At 48.1% G+C, this 24,933-nt stretch overlaps 1 protein-coding gene across 1 annotated transcript in view; it reads left to right on the top strand.

The window, feature by feature from the left end:
• The window catches only part of LOC307088962 (cadherin-12-like), a gene marked incomplete at both ends in the record, with an annotated part of 78,670 nt that overhangs the window by 22,257 nt on the left and 31,480 nt on the right, over positions 1-24,933 (top strand). Inside the window, 2 exons of the mRNA XM_079755042.1 lie at positions 4,828-4,995; positions 7,679-7,866. Of these exons, the coding sequence (XP_079611168.1) occupies positions 4,828-4,995; positions 7,679-7,866 (356 nt within the window). The remainder of the gene's footprint in view (positions 1-4,827; positions 4,996-7,678; positions 7,867-24,933) is intronic.

Here is a 24,933-nt window from a genome sequence, read left to right on the forward strand (position 1 = left end):
GCCAGCAGACGTCCATGTGTCTTCCTTAATGACAGAGCATCAGACCGCAAGCCGAGAGCCGGGCCTCATTTAGACCGGGATGGCTTAGCTTTGAAGAGGACAAACACAGAGACACTCAGACACACACAAACCCTCGTGCGAATGCACACACACACACACACACACACACGTACGCACGCACGCACACACACGCACACAGACACAGCCGTGTTAATGTTGCACAAACAATCCCACACACACACACAAACGTGCACAAACGTGCAAATGCACACACACACACACACACGTACGCACGCACTCACGCACGCGCACAGACACAGCCGTGTTAATATTGCACAAACAATCCCCCACACACACACACACACACAGACACACAGATGTGTTCATATTGAACACAAACACACTCACACATTCAGACGCACGTACACACAATTGGGTGTGAATGTTGAAATTACTTACCAAAAGCGATGAAGATAAGCACAAAAACACACACAAGCACAAAAGCACCTGCAGCACATTATATCTAAGGTGAGGATGCATCTTGACAACCACAGGACTTCACACAAACAAATACATTAAAGTCCTGAAACTATTTAATAACCAATGCACAGGAACAGGACACACACACAGGAACACCCCCCTCACACACACACACACACACACACACACACACACTCGCACACACAGATACACACACAAACAAACAACACTCTCAATAAGGACACCCACTCCTAACAACTACAAGCACAACGTTTATGGAGCAAAGCGTTCCTCTGTGAATCAAGTCTAATGAACCTCTTCCATAGGTACTGGACAGCTCTGTGTGGGTGGGCAGGGAAGTGGGAAGCCAACGCAGGGACCATTAGCAGCAGCTGCACAAAGGAAGCAGAGAGCTCAGGGCGCACCACGAATTAACCTGAAACAGAGCATCTATTTACCCCATGGACACCGCGCTGGAGCAGAGTGGGCTCTACCAGAGATTAATAGAAAATTTATAGATAGATGAAGAGAGATGGATGGAAAGGTAGGTAAATAGAGGGATGGATAAAACCTATTAAGGGATAGATAGAAGAATAGAAAGATAGAGTGATGAAAAGATGGATAGAGGGATAGATAAATAGATACATTTATAGATAGATGAGGGATGGAAAGATAGTTAGATAGAGAGAGGGAAAGATAGATCGAGAGATGGATCGAAAGAAAGAGATAAATATATAGATTGATTGATTGATAGAGGGATGGAAAGAAAGAAGATAGAGGAATAGATTGATAGAGAGATGGATTGAGAGAAAGAGCTAGAAGGATAGATAGATGGGGAGATAGATAGATAGATAGTTACTTCATTCATCTGGAGGGGAAATTAAGGTGTAACAGCAGCTCACCGGAAAAACACAATACTAATAATATTAAAAAGCATATGACAATATAGCGACATATAAAAATAAAATTACCTTCATACTATATTAGTTAGCTGACCTGAAGTACAAACCGAAAGCTGTTCTAGTGAACAAACCCAATAAGAGTGTTGATTGAAACACGTACAGTGAGGAGAGCAAGCTGAGACGTTACCACCCCCCGTCCGTCCGTCTCCGGTGGCAGCGAGTGAGGCGCAGGACGAGTCTAAAGTCCAATCACGGCGGAGAGGATCCCCTATAGGGAGGGAAGGCGAAACGGTGAGACAAGATGTACTCTACTGAGGGAAATCCAGGGATCGACATAGGTCCGCAGATTGGAATCAGACTCGCAGCCACTACAAAGAGCTCTGGTTACGTGGAATGGGAAGGAGGAGTGTAGAAATGGGAAGTGGGTCAAAAGATCAAGGGACAGTGATGTATAAATGCATCATTGCACCGCGGCTCGGGACCAACCTGTGTCCGCAAAGGAGAGCATTGGCTACATGGTTAGCACACTAGCCTATCGCTAGCCTTTCCCTAGCCTATTGCTAGCTTATTGCTAGCCTCTTTCTAGCCTGTTGCTAGCCTATTGCAAGCCTATCGCTAGTCTATTGCCTCCCTATTTTGAACCTATCGCTAGCCTATTGCAAGCTGATTGCAAGCCGATTGCTAGCCTATTGCTAGCCTATTCCCAGCCCATCCCTAGCCTATCGCTAGCCTATCCTATTCCCAGCCTATCCCTAGCCTATCGCTAGCCTATCCTATTGCTAGCCTATTTCTAGACTATCACTAGCCTATCTCTAGCCTATCCTATTGATATCCTATTGTTAGCCTTTTATGCTACCAGGCATTAGTCATAACCTGGGCCTTTAACAGGGCTCTTAAGAGGCTCTTGCTACCCCCCTGCGCCGGTTCGAGGCGTGTATAAATAGGTCGGTGCGCATGCCGAAGAGGGGTAGATTCGGACTCCGATTTAGCACTCTGCGGCGCGTCCCCCTCGAGGGCGTCTGAGCGTGTGCAGTGATTGTGTTTCAGAAATGTTTAAAGCATTCCTCGGGGAGGCTGATTCTTAACTGGATTAAAGCTTCGCCGTTGCAGCGGGAGTTGCTGCCTGGTTTCTCACTTATCTTAAAAAAAACAATGTATGTAAAAGATGGAGGGGAACACATGAGGAATACATAAAAATACATGAGGAATACATCAGGATACATGAGGAATACATGAGAATACATGAGGATACATGAGGAATACATCAGGATACATGAGGAATACATCAGGAATACATGAGGATACATGAGGAATACATCAGGAATACATGAGGATACATGAGGAATACATCAGGATACATGAGGAATACATCAGGATACATGAGGATACATGAGGAATACATCAGGATACATGAGGAATACATCAGGATACATGAGGAATACATCAGGATACATGAGGAATACATCAGGAATACATGAGGATACATGAGGAATACATCAGGAATACATGAGGATACATGAGGATATTTCAGGAAAACAGGAGTACAGGAGGGTACATGAGGATACATGAGGAATACATCAGGATACATGAGGAATACATCAGGATACATGAGGAATACATCAGGAATACATGAGGATACATGAAGATACATGAGGATATTTCAGGAAAACAGGAGTACAGGAGGGTACATGAGGATACATGAGGAATACATCAGGAATACATGAGGATACTTCAGGAAAACATGAAGAGTACAGGAGGGTACATGAGGAATACATGAAGATGTTTTGGGGGGGAATTGGGGAGTGAAGGGAAGGGAGGGAGAAAGGTTTTTCATTAGCATTTTGTTGCTTGTGTGACTTGGAGGGTAGTGGTGCTGCAAATGTTAAATCCATACCATTATAAAGGGAGATCAGACACCTACACACACCAACACACATCACACACACACACACACACATACATTAATGCACCCAGACACACACACAAATATATATTAACACACACAAACACATCTACACACACGCAAACACACACACACATACATTAACGCACCCAGGCACACACACACAAATATACATTAACACACACATACATCTACACACACACGCACACACCAACACACATTACCGCACACATTAACACACACACACACACATACATTAACGCACCCAGGCACACACACACAGACACACACACAAATATACATTAACACACACACATACATCTACACACACACACACACCAACACACATTACCACACACATTAACACACACACAAACATACATCTACACACACCAACATACATCTACCCACACACACACACAACCATTAACACACAAAAATATACATCTACACAAACAAACGCACACACATACCACACACCTTTAACAACGCACACACACCGGGGGCGCGGCAACCTCCCGGTGACCTATCCATTAATCTTGGCTGGCGCGGCTCTCTGATGTCAGCCCCTCAGATCCTCCAGTGAATCGTTATGTGGACGCATCAAAGTTCCCCCGCTGAATGTCAAGTGTCTCCTGCCGTCTCCAAATGACCTCCATCCTGAGACCCGGCCGCCCGCCAACTGTGGGCCAGCCTCGGTTCCTTCCTGCTCCTCGCTGCTGCGTTCGGAGTCCTCTGCGTTGTTAAGTTGAGATCCTAGGAGCCGCGGAGAAGATTGGTCACATTCTCACCAATCATTTTCTCAGGGGCCTGTGAAGTTCACCTGGCTTCCCTTCTCCTTGGCTCCGTCTCTCTCTATCACTCTCTCCCCGTCTCTCTCTCCGTCTCTCTCTATCACTCTCTCCCAGTCTCTCTCCCCGTCTCTCTATCACTCTCTCCCCGTCTCTCTCTATCACTCTCTCTCCGTCTCTCTTATCACTCTCTCCCCGTCTCTCTCTATGACTCTCCCCGTCTCTCTCTATCACTCTCTCCCCGTCTCTCTATGACTCTCCCCGTCTCTCTCCGTCTCTCTCTCCGTCTCTCTCTATGACTCTCTCCCCGTCTCTCTCTCCGTCTCTCTATCACTCTCTCCCCGTCTCTCTCTGTCTCTCTCTATGACTCTCTCCGTCTGAGGCGTTTGTTTTTTTGGGCCTATTTTCTGTCCTCAGTCCTCTATATATTTTTCTCACTCGTTATTATCTCCTCTGTCTACCTCTCTGTCTTGTTCTCGGTATAGTCGTCGCTCTCACTCTGTATCTCTCGTTCTATTTATCCCCCCCTGCATACAAATGTATAGCTCTCAGATCGTGTCATATATCTCTTTGTGTTTTTTCATTTAGTCTTTATCCTGCCCCCTCTCTTGAATTATCTCATTAACTCTCAATTTCGGATCTATTTCCGTTTCTCCCCCTTCCCTCTCTCACCCCCTCCCTCCCTTACACTCCATCTCCCCCTCCCTCCTCCACCTCCCCCTCCCACCTCCTCCTCCTCCCCCCTCCCCAGGGGTGATCAAGACGGCCCTGCCCAACATGGACCGGGAGGTGAAGGAGCAGTACCAGGTTCTGATCCAGGCCAAGGACATGGGGGGGCAGCTGGGGGGGCTGGCCGGCACCACCACCGTCAACATCAGCCTCAGCGACGTCAACGACAACCCGCCACGCTTCTCCAAAAGTAGGTGGCTGCCCGGACTCCAACTGACCCCCCTGTGGCAGGGGCACGTTAGTTACAGGCACTCTGTTAGAAGGGGTTATTACAAGCTGTTTGAAATCTGCCTCTTCCTGTGTTTTAGTGACACCACAAGTGGGAATGTCCACCTGGATGTGTGCTGGATAGATCAGTCTACCAGCCCACCCAGTGGACTGGAGCAAACGTTGCTCACATCTAGGTGGACACTCCCTCTTGTGATGTCACTCAAGGCACAGGGAAGGTCAGATTTTCGGGAGTCCTAAAGCAACATCTTTGGATAGAAAGCTAAATGATGAAATACTCAAGCTCTTTGATAGTTCTAGCCTCAAATTGATCGGCACACACATATACACACACACACACGCACACAAACACACACATACACGCACACACACTTACAGTGGTGTCGATCAACACATGCCAAGAGTTCGGTGTCGCATTCAAGAGGCCAGACTATTTAACCATGAGATTCTAAGCGATCAAACCGACAACCTCTTCCAGTTGCCAAGCGACTGGCTTGACCGACCTCCTCTGCCACTGCTTAAGAAAGCCGGGTAAAAACATCATGCACCAGGGGAAAGAACAAGAGCATGTTCCAGGAAATCAAGTCTCACATGGTTGGTTTCCTGTTGTTACATTCGGAAATAAGCCTGCTCAAATTACCACAGAGTAAAGGTTTCTGTGAAAGCATATAGCATATATTTCCACCATGTTTTGTTTCATTGCATCATTACGGTGTTATCGAAAAACACAAGGCAAACTATTATTTCAGAGTACATCCGTTTCAGAAATAGATTAAAACAAACCCTGTTTTTGATTTGTGGCACAAGAAAACCGGCCGCATTGATAGACTTTTCTTTGAGGGAAAAAAATCCCAGTATTTTACTAAGCTGCGGAACCAGTAAAAAAAACATATCGCAAAGTTCATCAGAGAAAGTGAGCCGGTGTAAACCCCTCCGCCGCTGAATTGTCAGTTACTCGGCACGAATCCCTCTCTCTATGCAAAAATCTCTTTCATATTCAAAACAGCTGAGGGCCGCTACCTCAGAAGCAGACAAAAGTAGGGCTCCGCGGGACTCTGGCCCCTGCCCGTGGTCTTTGTCCGGGGGTATTTTAAGGCAACACTAGAGGTGCATATCTTCTTGAGGATATAAATATAAGCGGACGGTCCGGCACTAGTAGCTCCGGGCGAGGGACATTTCCATATTGCTTTCACTGCACACGCCTCGCCTTCTCGCCCCCTGTGTCCTAAATCCTTCCTTCTCCCTCTATCTCCTCCTCCTCTCTCTTCCCGTTTGTCTTTCACCCTCTCTCTATTTCTCTCTCTCTCTCTCTCTCTCTCTCTCATTCCTGCTTCACTCTCTCTCTCGCTTTCCACCCTTTTATTCGCTCTCCTGGTCTGCATCTCTCCTCCTCTCTCCTTCTTCCCCTCCATCGAACTATTTCTCCCCCTCTCTCTTCATCCATCCCTTCCTCTCACTCGATAAATCTCTTTCCGTCCCCTTCTCCCCATCTCATCTTCTCTCTTCTTCCGTCCTCTCCTCTTCATCTCTCTCTCTCGCCTTGTCTCGGTCCCAGCGACTCTCGATAAATTTTGCTCTTTCCCCCTCGTCTTTCCTTGTCCTTATGCTATCTGTCTTTGTTTCTGCAATCTCTCTATCTCTCTCTCTCTCTCTTTCACACCCGCTCTCTCTCATGCTTCTCTCTCTCTCACTCTCTCTCTCTCTCTCTCTCTCTCTCTCTCTCTCTCTCTCTCTCTCTCTCTCTCTCTCATACTTCTCTCTCTTCCTCCTCTCTATTATATCTCCTTATATCTCCTATGTCTCCCTCTTTTCAACTTTCAGTGTCTCATTCTACACGCCAAAATACATCACGATACAAGCACACACATGCCCTGACCCACACACACACACACACACACACACACAAACCTCAACCATCTGGAGGACAAGAGAGAAATATTAGCTTTCCAAGGAACAGATGCCGTCACCCTGACAGGCAGCCATCCAGGCAGCACTGGGAAGGTGAGAGGGAGTTGGAGTTTTTTATCTGACGTCAGGAGTGATGAATGAGACCAACGTGTAGTTTATTCCTGCCTAAACCTACATCCTCCACCCAATGCTTCTCCCCTCCTCTGAATACATTAGAGACCTCCATGCCAGTGTTTGTTGGGACTGAAAGTTGATCAGGGCAGAGCGACCGTTGTACCAGACTTAACCTTGAATTATTCACACGCTACAGACGGAGACAGACGGAGTAATGATACCGCCGGTTGCTTTGCGGTTGACCTCAGACGGTCAGCATTACCAGAATGAGTCTATTTTGACATGCGGGTCAACCAGAGGGACATTCAAGGCCCTTTGCACACGGGCCAACGAGACCCCCATAGGTCGGGATGATTCAGCAATGCATTGAGGTCGCAGAGAACAATGTGGGATCTTAGTTTTGTTGGGAGCAGAAAGGCGATGTGACTAGAGACCCTCTGTCAGAAAGTTATGGGTTCCATCAGCAAGAATCCGCGGAAAATTTTGTCGACAGCCTTGAGCAAGGTGTCTAACCCGTGCCCGCTACCTTAATGACCCGAATTCGCTGGAACAGACACTTTCATTCAAAGTGTCTGCTTTAGGACTAGAACAGTAAGCAATGGTCCTCTCCGTGCGTTTCCCAGGTTTCTTCCACCTCCGGGTGCCGGAGTCTTCGGCGGTAGGCTCGGCGGTCGGACGGATCAAGGCCCACGACTTGGACATCGGGAAGAACGCCGAGGTGGAGTACAACATCGTGCCCGGAGACGGAGGAGCCATGTTCGACATCACCACCAACGAGCACAACCAGGAGGGCATTATCGTGCTCCGGAGGGTACGTCACCGGCGGAGTTTGCGTTGACAGAGGTCGTGCGGACTGAGTTTGCGCTAGCCGAACTCTGCAAATCGAATTTGTGTTCTCTGGTAACTTGCGTTATCCGCTGATTTGTGTTAGCAGTGAAACTGTTTTGCGAGTTTCCTGATAACTGGGGTGGTTTTGTGTGTTTTCACCAGAAAAAGGATTGTAATAGTTTCTTTGAAATCATTTAATTAGTTTACACACTAAGAAAAATTGTGTCTAAACAACAATAGGCCAGGACCTATGAAACGGTATGGAGGTTAATTGCTTCAGTTGTTTGACAGAAAACGATTTTGTCCATGCTTCTTACATAGAATCCATAACATAATAATATTAACAGTATGAATAACATTAATTATACTCACAATTAAACCATGCCATTCCCTCACCCTCCCATCGAGACCATTCAATGACAAAGACAAGTCGTGTTCTCTTTCATAACCGACGCACTGGAGGTTGTTACAGAAACACATTGCTCGAGGGCTCAGGACATCGGGGCGGTGTAGAACAGTTGCCCGTGACCCCTTCCAGCTCTGGGACGTTAGAATGGCTCTACCCGCTGGGCCTGCTCGTCTGTCTGCCCCCCCCCCCCCCCCCCCCCCCCCCCCCCCCCCACACACACACACACACACACACACACACACACACACAAACCCAGTATGGGTGAGTGCTCGGGGACATTTCTATATAAAGTATCCCACGCTATATACAGTACAGTAACCTCCCATGATGCACCAGGGATCACGCTGTGTCATGCCGCCTCCCATTCCACCCCCTGTATGGATTATCAGGCCCGAAGCGCTCTCCACCGTCGAGAGCGTTTCTTTGGTGTTTCAGACGAGGATTTGTGTGTGTCGATTCCACCGATACGGATCTGTGTCGTTCAGCGGTGGAGGAGGATGCCCCGAAACAGAATTATTTTGCGCGGGTCAATGTGCCAGCATCACTTGTATGGCATAACTGCCAGCGATGTAATCTGCCAAGTGCAAACAAGAAGGAAGCACACAAAAACACTGACCTACCATTTACCATGAAGTAAAGGGCTATTGGCAACTGCCAAAGCAGTGTGCTCGCTTCAATCAAGTGTTCCCTGCTCGTATTATCGAATAATATCACGCAGGAAACGATTCAGTAAAGTCATACTTATTTTCTACCGCCAGGCAGGAGGCTTTTAATTTTTAATTTTTTTATGTTAATTCAACAAGATAGTGTGGGAGGGCAGCAGGAGAAAAGAAAGTACAACCTACAGGTCTACCGATCGATAGCTGAATGGTAAATGGACTGCAGTTATTGCTTTACAATACTGCCTAACATTCATCCAGTCATGCACACACTCACACCCCAAAGGCGGAGTCAACCCTGCAGGGCGACAGCCGGCTCGTCAGGAGCAGTCAGGGTGAGGCGTCTCGCTCAGGGACACCTCGACATTCAGCTAGGAGGAGCCGGGGATCGAACTGGCAACCTTCGGGTTACCAGGCAACCTGCTCCACATCCTGAGCCACACGCTGCCCCAGAAGGTGTATCAAAGCAGGATCTTATCGGGGGGGAGAATTGAGAATTGTGAATTGTTTCGTTGCAACGACATCATAGGCCTTTAGATGTTCAGCGAAGCAGCTTTTTGAGGATGAATGCGGTCGGTTCGATTCCCACTTTGATTAAACATCTCGTGGCACTGTGGATCGAAAAGAAACCCCTATTATAAGACCTGCTCATGTACAAAGCGGCTCAAGTCAAGCTGCCTTTTATGAGCAGACACTACTGCTGAGGAGGCTGAGCCGTGATATTGGGAAGAGGTCTTTATGATTTCATCTGAGCCGTAGTTAACAAGCGTTCTGGAGATTCAACACCAGCTAGAGAGAGACGTTAAATTCACAAGCACCTTGACCTTCTCCGTCTTTTTATTGGAGGCAAAATAATGAATTTACCGTGGGGAATGATCAATTTCAGTCTCTCTCCCTAAATCCATCTCCGTCTCCTTCCTGCTGTCATTTATCTTTACCTCCCTACCTGCTCTCTCTCCCCCTGTCCCTCCCTCTCTCCCATCAACAGCTCTCACTCTCCCTGTCTCCCATCCACTCCTTCCCATCGCTTCCTCTCCCTCCCCTCAACTCCCTCCCGCTCTGTCTCCCATCTGCTCTCTCTCCCATCAATTCCCACCCTCTCACTCCTCCTGTCTCTCCCTCTCTCCCATCAACACTCTCCCTGTCTCCCATCCATTCCTTCCCATTGCTTCCTCTCCCAGCCCTCCACTCCCTCCCCTCTGTCTTCAATCTCTCTCTCTCTCTCTCTCTCTCTCTCTCTCTCTCTCTCTCTCTCTCCCTCTCTCTCTCTCCACCTCCCTCTCCCCCCCCAGTCTCTCTCCACTGCACCAAGGAGCTTAACAGTTAACTTGGAGAAAGTGGAGGCAACAGATGATCTTGTTGGTGTCTGTGTGAACTCGGCTGTGTTTTGAGCGGCGCAGTGTAGCCCACCTACCCTTTGAGCGTAATATGCCTCCGCGATGCTGTTTGTTTGTGCCTTCAAAGGCTTCCAATTAGAGGGCTTTTTTCCACAAGACCAATTTAGTTAATTTATCCTTATCTTCCCTATTCATAAGCACCCCAAACACACACGCACACAGTCATTAATTGGCTGATACCCACGCGCAAGCATGCACGCACACACACACAAACACACACACAAACACACACATTCACACACAGCGATACACTCAGTCCCACACTTGCACATAAATCCACATGCCTGTGCATCATCACATACACAATATTGCCACTAAGGCATACACAGACACACACGCACACACACACACACACACACACACACACACACACGCACACATTCAAACACAGAGAATACACTTGAATATAAAAGTATGTGCCTGTGCATACTCTGATGTGGTAAATAGCCACTAAGACACACAGATACACACAAATACATATACTTGCACAAACACAGGTAAAACAAGTTCACATTCACAACCAAACATGTATATGTATAGATGATTGGATGAAAAATCGAACAATCTTTCAATAAATTATACATAAGTGTACCAAACCCATACGCATTTGCTTCGTGAACCCAAAGTGAGTTTCCCACAATGCACTGGAAGTGGTTCAGAGCGATTACCATGGCAGCCTCGTGATTGCAGCTAATGGAAGGACAAGCTGTACCGCTATGCTGTCTAATATGAGGTCTGTATATTCTCCCTGTAAACATACCGGGCCAGCTGAAGCTTAAAGTACCTACCTACCCGTCTGTCCATCTCATCTCTACAAACAAACTCAAGTACCTCACACACACAAACACTCACAAACACACAGGCACACACACACACACACACACACACACACATACATCCACACCTTCCTCCCCCATCTTCCCTTCTTCCCTCCCCCTTTCCCTCCCTCGGTATTCCCATCTCTCCCTCTCCTCTCCCTATCTATACAGCTCCAACTACTCCTCCCTTCCCTCCATCCCCCTCCTCTCCTCCTCTCTCCTCTCCTCCCCATCCCTCTCCTCTCTCCCCATCCCTCTCCTCTCCCCCCCCTCTCCCCCTCCCTCCCCCCTCCCTCCTCTCCCCCCCTCCCTCCCTCTCCTCCACCTGTGCGGTGATGTGTGGGTGCTCATTGCCAAGTGATTCCACCCTCCCCTGGTTGATATTTAAATGCCACTCCCTTTCGGCAACAGGGAGTTAGGTTTTCACGAGGAAAACACAAATAATATGAATATGTTTACTCCCGAAGCTCTCCAGGCGCTGGGGCGCAACAATAACAACTCTGATGTTTATTTTCACCCCTGGTTTTATTTAGGTGTTTTATGATGCAGGGATGTTAATTAAGTCTAGCAGCAATTAAACTTATATCTTTAACCCCAGCCTCCCGGCAACAACCCCCTCCCCTCCCCTCCCCCCCCCCCCCTCACCCCCAAGCCTTACACCTCTGGTCACATGTACGTCTTATTGGTTATTAGCGAGCCAATCAAAGCCTTCCTTGATAAGTCAAGCGAGGTCACGGGAAGACTCATTTGCATAGTCTTTAATCACAGCCACATGTCTCTGAGGGGTCCAGCGAACCACATTAAACTGAAGCAAATTAATCGTCACGGTACCCCTTGCCACGCGCACGCACGCACGTGCACACTCGCGCACACACCGGGCGTTAAGGCTGAGTCAGGGGAACGGAATAAAGAAGGGACGTATTAGGGAACATGAGACAGGACAGGAAACACCTTTTAAGGGCATTGGGGGGTGCGGGGGGAGAGTAGGTCGAGCGACTTTTGTGCGGCAACAACAGGAGGAGGCTAGCATCAAGACGAATGCATATCTGGAAGTCTGACCGAGACATCGGGGGTAGGCACACAGCACACACAGGAGCAAGACCCACAGACACAGATACGCTCACAAATGAAACACACACAGCTCTCTATTCCGTCGTTACTTGCTGAACATGAAGTCTTAGTCCTCGAATGCAACGGAAGTGTTTTTGATGTCAGGCCCTGGAGGCAGCAGAATCTGCAGCTAATGGAAGTTCTGTGCAATCTGTACACCTATTTACTGCTGTCGAAAATGTCCTTATTTTCTTGACATAAGCACAAATACCTCCCTATGGTGTATAATTCACTGTGTCTGTGTTCCTCTCTCCTCGGCTGTATGTCTCAAATGTCATCTTTGTCTACACGTAAACCACTAAATGTATATATATATATATATATATATATATATATACATTTTTTTCGCCTACAATTGAACAGCAAAATGTCTATATATATATTTATTTGTATATATATTTTTTTTGCATACACGTAAACCGCCAAATGTATATATATAGATATACATATTTATTTATAATTGTCTGTGTCTCTGTCAGTCTATATGCCTGACTCTCTGAGCCTGTCTGTCTGCCCACCATCCATCCATCTCAGAGTAAACATGTCACCTGTCTGCCAGGCGAACGCCGTTCACTCTGTCTCTACCTGCCACCAAAGTGTCAGCAATCTACTCCTCTTCAGTTCCGCCCCCTTTCGGGTTTGTTTCTGATGAGAGAGACTAAAGTGCTCTTTTGGGGTAAATGCAAATTCATTGTTTGTTTTTCTGAACTTTGAAGCGGCATGAAGTATTCTAAACTGGTCCATTTTTAGAACATGCCCAAGTGCAGAAGACACTCACCTAGATGTGAGCTATTTTGATCCCCGGAAAAAGATTACACGACGTTGGGGAAATAATTGAATCCCTTCCATGTTTGGCAGCTCCTGAGTACACTGTTCCCCACGTGCAGGGGTATGTCTGTGCGTGCACGTGCATACACACGCATGCTACGTGTGACGCACACCTTTACATCCACCGACAGCATAGGCGACAGTCTGCCAGTCTCTCTCTCATACCACCTGCCTGTCTGTGTGACCGTCGGTCGGTCCATTTGCCGTTTCGCTTGGGCGCATTTTGCTTACACTGTGTCCGCCTGTCCGTCCATCGGCGCGTGTTTGACCACCGGGAGCGCTGGCGGGACGCGCAGTCGTCTAATCCCCGGCCCATCAGCCAATCCATCGCGGCTGTTGCGTTGAACCTAATGGATCTGGAGAGGGATACAGGGCAGGCGTGATTATGATGTAAATCAGGGATATTTATTTGTATACGCGCCACCACATACTCTCACCGGAGAGGGAGGGAGAGAGAGAGACAGACACACTGACGGAAAGATAGAGAGGGATAAAAGGGGAGGGGGAGAAAGAGAGAGAGAGAGAGATGGAGAGAGAGACAGACACACTGACGGAAAGATAGAGAGGGATAAAAGGGGAGGGGGAGAAAGAGAGAGAGAGATGGAGAGAGAGACAGACACACTGACGGAAAGATAGAGAGGGATAAAAGGGGAGGGGGAGAAAGAGAGAGAGAGAGAGATGGAGAGAGAGACAGACACACTGACGGAAAGATAGAGAGGGATAAAAGGGGAGAGGGAGAAAGAGAGAGACAGCGAGAGAGACAGAGAGAGAGATGGAGAGAGAGAGAGAGAGAGAGAGACAGAAGGACAGACAAAGAGACTGATAGAGAGAGAGAAAGAGAGTGAGAGAGACATACCGACGGACAGGTAGAGAGAGATAAAAGGGGAGAGGGAGAAAGAGAGAGAGAGAGAGAGAGAGATGGAGAGAGAGACAGAGACAGAGAATGACAAAGGGAGAGAGACGGTTCTGGCTCGCCCGCCCATTGTTTGGGCTCCAGTGTTTGATTTGCTGCCACGGCAACAACAATAAGCCAGCCAGTGTGATGTATTCCCTTCAGGGGCCCCGGGCCCCGGCATAATGACTGCCGCTGTTGACTTGGGGGACATTTTGGATCTTTTCCCCCTGCAGTGTCATTTGCTAAACGACGCACAGGCCTCTGTCTCTCCTCTCACTGGCGTATGCGCACAAGGACAAAGACCGGCAGGAGTACAGAGAGGAGGAGAGAGAGGAGAGGGAGAGACAACAAGGACAGAGGGAGGAGGGGGAGAGCTAGTGAGACGCGACGCAGAGAGCAGATGTATAGATAGAGAGAGAGAGGGAGGATGTGTGAGAGTGTATTGAAGCTATTATAAGTTATTTACGGCATTCCGAGAATGCTGACCCACCTACGCACGTGTTTTATTTCTGATTGGTGGAATTTCCCCAGAGGAAAAGTGGAGCAAATGTGTTTAAACAATGTATTGTATACCCCGCGCGTTTTTTCTCTCTCACTCTCTCTCTCACTCTCTCACTCTCGCTCTCGTTCTCTCGCTCTCTCACACACGCATCCCTCTTTATCTCTCTCTCTCTTGTGTCTACTTCCTTCATCTCAGTCTAAATTTGCCATCTCGCCCCCACGATGCAGAGATAAAGGAAGCAAGGTAGAAGAAAGAAGGGAAGAAGGAGAGACGAAACAAACCCAAGGTGAAGCGAACAACAGATGGAACGACAGAGACAGAAAGAAAGATTGATAGACAGAAAAGAGGATCAAGACCGTACTGAAGATCGTAGGATCGTACAGAAGAAACGAACGACAGAAGAAACGAGGGCAAGAGAGAGAGAGAGAGAGAGAGAGAGAGAGAGACAGACAGAGAGACAGGCAGACAGACAGAGAGAGAGGCAGAGACAGATAGGCAGACAGAGAGAGACAGAGACGGATAGGCAGACAGACAGACAGACAGACAGACAGACAGAGAGAGAGAGGCAGAGACAGATAGGCAGACAGATTAGACAGACAGACAAACAGAGTTAAAGAGAGAGACAAACAGGCATGCGTACAGACAGACTGACAGACACACAGAGCCACAGGCAGACGGAGACAGATAGGCAGACAGACAGACAGACAGAGAGACAGACTGACAGACACACAGAGCCACAGGCAGACGCAGAGACAGCGGAGACACCACGACAACACCAGCCACCCAGCGAACCCTACCTGGGCGGCGGGCGGCCCCCTCTCGGGGCGAGGCGCTTGGGCCCGGGGAGGTGGGGATAAGAGGATCAGGACGGCTAATGGGCTCACAGAGTGGCTGTAGTGGGAGAGGCAGGGCGGCAACAAGCCACGGGGGGGCCCCGCGGGGGGGGGGGCCCCGCGGATCCCATCTGCAGAACACCAGATTACGGGAGACAATGGGCCAAGGCACGGCCGCGGAACCAGGGGAGGGGGGCGCACAGGGGGGGGGGGGGGGGGGGGGGGGGAAGCGGCCCGCGAGAGGCAGGTAGCGGGCGAGTCAGACACACACACACACACACACACACAGAATCACTCACAGACACACACACACACATAGAATCACACACATACACACACACACATAAACACACACACCCACACACACACACAGACACACACACATACACACACACAGTCACACACACAGTCACACAAAGAATCACACACTAACACACACACACACACACACACACCTGCACACATACATACACAGACGCTTTCACACAACACATAGATGCAGTCCTGGAAGAGTTGAGAACAGGACATGATCACAAAGCGTGCATGGACACACAACACTGACACACAACACACACACGGGGTCCTTTAAGAAAGGTAGAACGGTAAGACCCATCGCAAATGCAGATGCACGCACTCAACACTGACACAAAGCATGTGCCTTTATACTAGCCTATGGAACATATGCACACTGTAATAGCTCGCATCAGATTCACGATGATGGTACTGGCTTACAAGGCAGTCGATGGAACTGCCCCTGCCTACCTCCAAGCATTAGTAAAGCCACACACCCCAGCTCGATCCCTCCGCTCAACTACCTCAGCTGGACGTCTGGTACCGCCATCGCTAAGAGCAAGCAAAGGTCGATCAGCGAAGTCACAACTTTTCTCTGTTTTGGGACCTCAGTGGTGGAACGAGCTCCCTACCGACGTCAGGATCGCAGAGTCGCTCACCAGCTTCCGCAAAAGACTCAAAACTCACCTGTTCAGAGTTCACCTCGACTCTGCATAGAAACCAATGCACAGCCACCATTGAATGTTGTACGTCCTGGCACTTGTACATTGCACTTATTCAAGGTACTTAATTGTGTAGCATCTACAGTAGCTGCTATCGCTGCTTTACACAGGGAATGGGTTAGCCTAGCGATTGTAATACTTGCACTTGGTTCTATGAACGTCTTTACTGTACCGACAGCGATATATTGTTTCACTTCTTATGACAAATGTACTTATTGTAACAAATGCACTTATTGTAAGTCGCTTTGGATAAAAGCGTCTGCTAAATGCCCTAAATGTAAATGTAAATGTAATGTACAACATACCAAATCACAAGCGCATGCTTGCACACCCAACACTTACATAACAGATCATACATATAAACTAACCTATGCTCGAAATTCAAATATATATTATACTCGTCACACCTGCATTGGCCTGCTCATGAGTATGCAAACATATGCATACATACAAACACAACACATACATCCTCAACACTAAGACTACACATTCATCGATGCATTACACAAACACACAACAACTCAGTGATGATTCTCTCTTGAAAACCATGTTTAAACGTATTCTAAAGACAGAGGAATTAGATTTGAATAACCTTCACATACACGAACAAATACTGCAGTGCAAATGTACAAAGTACTACAGTCTGATATGTCCAAACAACACAAAAACTTTTTCACTCACAATGCATACTACTCTGTTATGTTACTCTAATATGACAATATATGTGTTATATATTGTACATTTGCACTCATATTTCAAAGAACTGCAGTTGAATGCATCACCGTCCGAACACTGTTTCACTTTCGATGCCGGAGGTATCTCCTCCGATGAGCGAACCTCACCATCACAGCCCTAAAGCACCTTCACTAACTCCCTTGGGACCAACGCGTTAGGCTGTTCATTTCTATCTTTGCTTACTTCTCCTGGCGTTGCTGTAAAGCACACGAGCGAGCTACCAGGAGAGGCTTGCCAAAATTCCTAATTACTCTTTGCAGCGTAGCGAGCCATTGGTTAGAGGAGGAACAGGTGGTCTGATTGTCATTGGGTTTATTCGAGGGCAATGATTTAAATACTGCACCTCGTGTTCCTTCTAGTGTGTGTGTGTGTGTGTGTGAGATGGGCGGTGTGTGTGTGAGTGTGTCTGTGAGGCTAAGTGTGTTAACCCATTACCAGTGTGGAGGGGGAGAAGGGCCAGGTGTATAAAACACAGTGAAAGGTACTAAACTATTATTTTCATTGCCGTAAGGCAAGGGCGCTTGAACTAGGGGACCCAGGGAGACAATCGCCATCACCCCCTCTCCCATCCTTCTCCCATGTGTTTTTTAGGAAGCAAAACACTGCAACGACCCAAATGCCCCTGGATTGCCATACTTACGGTAACTGACGCATCATTCATTCCCGTCAACTCTAACCATTACGGTAGATTATCATGGCAACGCCGCTATTCTGCATTCATCGTCGCTTCAATGTTTACTCTGTTTGACCAAAGCAACAGCAATACCCTGGAGTGCAACTTTCTTGAACTATGTTGGTATAGCTCGTTTCTAGGTTAGTTCATCATTTGAAACAATATTGACCAGATGCAGAAATTTTTCCTTTGGTACCGGTATTTGCAAAACGGTATCCTTTCTGTCTAGAGTTCTAGGCTACTTTTTACCTGGCCTACCCCTTTCCCAAAAATGAAATGTTTAGATAATATATTGGCTATTTCTTTGATTATTTTTCATATTGTCTTATTCTCTCTCTTTCAAATCCCTACCTTGGTAAGAAGCAGGCTAAAGGTAAACTTCACTATTCAGATGACAAAAGAGTACTATTACATTTAGAAAATACGGAAAGCCAATTGTCCACGCAGGTGAATATTTGCATCAATTGAGTCAGATTCAATGTCTTTCACTTCACTTGCCACCGTAGCTGTAACATAAAGACTAGTGGTGTATGAAGATGAGGGCAGAACATCATATTTTCTACACGCAGTTTAGCATACTTTCTACCACCAATCTTACATCTTTGCAAATTAATTTCTTGCTCTGTTTATTTTCATAAATTATCTGAATCTAATCTAAATTCCCTCTGTTCAGTGTCATGGCATGATGTATATGAATACACACCAAGTTTATATGACTACATATTACTCCTTGATTGAGCCTTACCTTGTTGAAGTGTAGGATTCTTTTTGGGGCGAATCAATTCAGTGAAACAACATAAAACTTGTATGTAGGCTACCTCAATGCTTTAAATAGAGAGCAGAGAGAGGAGAAAGAACCTTTACATTTCGACCCTGCACTTCTGAAATGATTGCTGCCCCCCTGCTGTCATGTGATGAAGGTGACACAGATTAACAACTCAGTTGACACGTAATTGAAATCTTGTGTTTATTAATTGCAGATATAATGAATGGGAAATAGGCTAGCTTAATCGTGCTGACTTTGATTGTGACGTAGGTCGGTGAGTCTCTAAAAAGAATATGGTCGCAGTAATTCACCGGGAATGGAAAATATCTTCCCTCTGCTTTCAACATATGGCACAGAACCACACAGAAGTGTATTCCGAGACTCAATAAATGTTTGATGTTTGCTTGTGTATCTTAAAAAAGACCACACCTAACCATTCATCCCTAGTTGAGCAAGATGTTCCTTGCCTTCGTCGACAAAGAACACATTCAAATGATCGATGTTTCTGCGTTTCGTGACATTTCAAACAGAAAGCTTTTAGCCAAACCAGAATCTCTGATGCCCGCGATCCATCATAGCTTTAACCCCCCCGCCCTCCCCAGCAAGATCGCTGACGCATGACCACGTAGCAGGGAGAGTCAAAGTTATCCCACCTATACACCAGCACACTACCCCCCCACACACACACACATCACACACACACACACGCACACAGACACACACACTTCCCCACTTTTCAAAGTCACGGCTCTTGGCTTCGCTCCCTCGGAGTCGCCCTGTTTTCCTAGTCTCGGCTGCCATCAATTAAGAACCTTAATTCCACTAAAGGCAGACGCAGTCCGATCCCTAATTTCTCTATCAGAAGTGTCATTAGCGCAGCCCGTTTGAACAGTGAATCATTTCGCAGGAACTGTTTAAATTCTTACTGGGCTCTTAGTACTGATGAGCTGAAGCAATGCCGCCGTGCTCCCCATGAGTAATGTGCCAGTGACACCGCAGATGAGGGAAGCCATCTTTTTACGACAGAATGAGGGAATAAAAATAGAAGGGGCGATGATTACATGTTGGATACTGAATTCAATAGCGCTTTCTCCGGGTTTTGATATTTCTGTTACAGTAGTAAAGACTATTTCAAAAGGATGAATGATTAGAATGACTACGTTCCATTCGAAGAAGGAGATTGTTTGTGTGTGTGTGTGTGTGTGTGTGTGTGTGTGTGTGTGTGTGTGTGTAACCCACATATTTACTATCATTTATTATTATTTATAGTGTTAATGCCATTTTGCCAACCTGAGATCCTAAGGTTAAATAATGTAGGATTGACCTACTTACTGTTGGATTCATCGAGATCCAATGGTAAGCAAATTATGAATGAGAGGGAATCAGAGAGAGAGAGAGAGAGACAGAGAGAGAGAGATAGGGGTAGAGTGACAGACAGAGAGAATCACATAGAGAGAGAGAGATAGAGAGAAATAGACTGAGAGAGACCGACCAAAATATTGTGACAGACAGAGAGAGACAGAGAGAGATAGAGTGACAGACAGAGAGAGAGAGAACACTTCAAGTTAAAGTATGGAAAGCATCTGATCAAACAGTCAATGCGCTCTGTGTTGTTGTCGGTGAGAGATTGGGGGGGGGGGGGGGAGTTAGTCAATCTGTGTTTGTGTGTGTGGTTGTGTGTGGTTGTGCGTTTGAGCGTGTTCAATCCGTTTGTCAATCTGTGTGTCTATATGTTTTTGTGCGTGTGCATTTTTGCTTTTGTGACTAATGAAAGTTAGTCTGGCAATGTCTGAGAGAGAGGCCTTGAGATATGTCATCCATCTGAGTGTGTGTATCTTCGCCCGTATGTTTGCACACGAGCATTCATGTGTGTGTGCTTTTGTGTGTGTGTATGCATGCCTGTGTGTATGCGTGCGTGTGTGTGTCTGCGTGTGTGTGAATGAGTGAGTCTTCATTTATGAGTGTACTTATCTCCCAGCGATCTGCTTCTGTGTGTGTGTGTGTGCATGTGCGTGCGCATGTGCGAGTGTTGTGCGCTGCAGGGCGAGGGAAAGCAAGGGAAGAGAGAGAGTAAAGAAAGGAACTAAACAAGCAGAGATGCGGCAGCAGTGAATGACAGACTGGCTGGGGGGGGGGGGGGGGGGGATGAAGAGCCGTCTCTCCCTCTGTGGCCCCCGGGGCTGTGGGCGTAATGGATTGAACCAACACCTGGGGGCCCCGCCCGTAAGCTAACCCTGTTCTGTTTGGAGTGGCACCCTCCCCCCCCCCCCCCCCCCCCCCTCCCGATGATGAGCCCCTCACAGGCGACACCAGCCTCCTCCTCTTCCTCCTCCTCCTCCTCCTCCTCTTCCTCCTCCTCCCCCTCCTCCTCTTCCTCCTCCTCTTCCTCCTCCTCCTTCTCTTCCTCCTCCCCCTCCTCCTCCTTCTCTTCCTCCTCCTCCTCCTCTTCCTCCTCCTCCCCCTCCTCCTCTTCCTACTCCTCTTCCTCCTCCTCTTCCTCCTCCTCCTCCACTTCTTCCTCCAGACATGACACGCTCCACACTTGGACGCACATGTAGATACACGACACGTAAATACACACACACACCCACACAAACAGACACACACACACACCCACATACACACACACACACCCACACCCACACACACACAATCAACAAAAACGTCCTACTTTGAATGGAACGTTGTCATTCTAAAAGATAATCTTTTTAAATAGTCCCACCAACCCAACCACACACACACACACACACTCACACACGCACATACACACACACACACATACACTCACAAACACCCTCCCACACACACATCCACACACACCAACACACACACAAAGTAAACTTCCGTGCTCATCAAACACAACAACCCTCCGCACTGGAACCAGCCAAGGACCGAACAGCAAACACACAAACTAGGCCACCGTCTCTAAAGGCGTCCCCATAAAGTCAAAGTGGTTCCCTCCTCACACCCCAGGGCCCACCCCCCCACCAGAGGGGAGCCAGGCCCCCGGCCCTCAAGGGCGGGGGGGCGCGTTGTGCTGACGGGGAGGTGGCCGTGCGTCCGGGGGGGGTCAACCCCCCCACCCCCCCGCCTCCAATGGCTCCCTCCTCCCTGGATCAGAGAGGATGCTGGGTAACGCTGTGAGACTGCAGAGCTGTTCATGATATGCGTTCGCCTGCTTCGCGCGTGGAGTCTGAATTTACATCCGGCTCGCATGTTTGCAGGTTTTAAAAAAAGAGTGCTGGGAACATCTGTTTTCTGGGTGTCTGACGGCGACGTATCTCTCTTCTTAATTCGTTTGGAGGCGGTGAGTCTGTGGGATTCTACGGACTCTCCCATCGCCGGAGTAAAACGTTCAGAGACCGGCCGCTCTCCAACGGGTGTTGATGTTTGTAGAGGATCGCTTTGAGCCACAGGACTGGAATTAGGTGTGTGTGTTTGTGCGTGTGTGTGTGTGCTTGTGTGTGCATGCATGTGTGTGTGCGTGTGTTTGTGTGACCGTCTGTGTGTTTGTGATTGTGTGCGTGTGTGTGTGTGTGTGCCTGTGTGTGTGTGTGTGTGTGACATCGGCTTTGATTTACTCGCAAGGGATGAATCAAACGCGGGTGGCAGTGGAGGGAGGGAGAGGGGGGGGGCGGAGGGGGTAAATGATTCCTAAGTGGTATTGTGAATATATAAAGCAGTCGTTAATGGCATCGAGGAGCGGCTCCGCATCCCCCAGATTAAAAAGCATTGTTCAAGATGTCTTCGGCTTTGAACTCGTCTTCCTCAGGTTACCAGTGTGATGCATCAGAACGCCGACGATGAACGTGTTCAAATGAACAACTCAGTTCACACCGGTACACTCGCCCCTATAGATATACTTAGGATTTCACCATTTTGCCTTTGTTTTTAATGTGATTCTACTAAGCTGATCCCTATAGTGCTCTTCCTAATACCCATAATGCATTGTAAAATAAGTATGCAACAGCTGCACACTTATTTCTCCATTACGTCCCATGATGCACTGCGTTTTTCACTGGCATCCGATTCAGCCAATCGAGATGGCCCCGGCAGAAACAGCCAATACCCGTCACACCGATTGATTCTCAAGCCCATAATCAGCGCCCGGATGATGAGATCATTATCTCGACGATGGGCAATGAGGGAATGAAGTGAGCCGATTCAAACGTGGCCACGGTCTGGCGTTGAATCGTAACGATGATGATGATGATGACTCTCTACCATTTTGGTCAGCTGACCTGTAAACGCTCGTTCCACCACGGGGGCAATGAAAGCGAGTTCTCTGATCGATCAGAGATTGGGTTCCGCCCAGGGCCTCACAAGGAGAGGCGGGGGTGTGTGGTTTGCTATTGTAGCACTGAACTCCACTTGAACAGCCCCCCCCCCTCCATTAAAAATGAATGTCACCCGTTCCCCTCACCTCCAAAATAAACGGCTCTATCTAACTAACGATTCGCGAGAACCTTCTCACCGCAGCGAGCGATCGGAACCAGGGGAATGCCTCGGAACAGATTAAATCACGGTCGGGCAGACAGGTGGACGGATCGACTGAAACATAGACCGGACGACCTGACACAAGAACAACACAAGCATCTAGCATCTAGCACATTTTCACCAGCACAACATCAAAAGCTTCAATAGCGTAGCTCCATCGCGCCGCAGTCATCACATAAAACACTCACGCGATACAAGCGCTGTTTATGCAACAACAATCGCACAAAAAAACAACACCACTCTACCTGGTAGATTGCGCGTGCCGAACCAGATTAAATTAACTACATTCCCCTCGGAACCCAGCCGGTTTGAACCAATTGGAGTCAGGGGGAGTAAAAAAAAAAAAGAGCTTGCAGTTTCCCCATTCAAACGTCGCTGCCAGTGCAACGAAGGTGCACATTTACATATCAAAGGGCGCGGCGCCTGTCTGGAATTTCAAGTGCGTTGTGTTGTGATGTTGAAGAGCACCGCGGCCGACACCGCCGAGGAAACGGGCCACTTCCTCTCTTTGCAACTTCCGTCGCTACTACAAGGGTACACTTCCTCCACGGCGCACACTCCGTCACCGACGGCGACGGCGACAGCGGCGGCGGAGGAGAGAGGACCCGTGCAGGAGCTGAGCGGAGACATGGGGCCATGACGGGGCCCCCGTCTGTGAATGTGTCGCTCTGACACTTGTCTCTGCGTGTGTCAGGCTTGTATCTGTGTGAGGAAGTTACGTATTGAGATTGGAGTGGTGTTTGTGTGTGTCTGTGTGTGTCTGTTTACGTGTGTGTAAGTGCGTACGCAGCACGTATTGATATTGAATTGGATGCATGTGTTTTTTTTTCGTGTGAGTGGGCGTTTGTGTGCACGTGCGTGTCTGTGTGTGCGTGCGTGCGTGCGTGTTTGCTCGTCCATGTGTGCGCGTTTGCGTGCGTGCGTTTGCGGCGACTTGTGTTGTTGTTACTCTGGGAACATTTCCCTGGCGTCAGCCAGCTCACTCGCTGTGGTATTAACGTGTAAACATATGGATGTTTACCGGGACAAATGTGTCAAGGATCACACACACAGCCATGTGTCATCTAACTAGGTCGTGTCAGGAAACATTAGACCACGCCATCCGTCAGAATCAGAACTCTCTTCCCTCCCATGACTTCTGATATTTCCCCTATGGCGTTTGATTCTGATTTGATCCCGTTCCCCCCCCCCTCCTTCCCCACACCTCCCTCCTTCACCCAGTCAAGCCGTGACACACTTCCTCTCATTAGCTCAGGATTTCTCATTACCCTCCCTGAACCCATTTTCCGTATTATTTCCACCGTTTTCTTGGCGGGGAGACATTAGCGGCTGTGGCCCTGGCCTCAACGCCGCCCGCCTTTGGGTCCGTCACACACGCTCGTCAGCCCCATTAACACACCTTCACTTCTTCCTCTTCTTCTTCTTCGTCTTCTACTTCCATCTCCAACGACCTCCCCCCGCTCTCCCGACAAAGTTAATCTCTGAGATTGGCCTGACGTTTAATCATAGCGGATGTCCCGTTGGTGTGTGTGTGTGTGTGTGTGTGAGTGTGTATGTGTGTGTGTGTGTCTGTGTGTGTGTGTGTGAGTGTGTGTGTGTGTGTGTGTGTATGTGTGTGTGTGTGTGTGTGTGTGTGTGTGTGGGGGGGGGTGCAGATGAGTCCGCACTGCTGCAAGACATTAATTCATACCTTTCAACCTGAATTAAATGGAAACTTTTCCTTTCTCATCCGGTGCCGGCTTTCAGCTGTCGGCTGAGAAGTTCCACTTGGGCATTTGGAGCCAGCGAGAATAAAGAAAAAAAAGCTAAATGCTAAATGACTGCAATGAAAGTGGTGGAAGGAACCGGGTGGTCCACTCACAGTATCCAGATCCCACGTTACTTTACTGGTTTAGTTGGAGAGTTAAAAATAAAC

This window comes from Pollachius pollachius, assembly GCF_949987615.1.
Source record: "Pollachius pollachius genome assembly, chromosome: 17".
NCBI classification, from domain to species: Eukaryota; Metazoa; Chordata; class Actinopteri; order Gadiformes; family Gadidae; genus Pollachius; species Pollachius pollachius.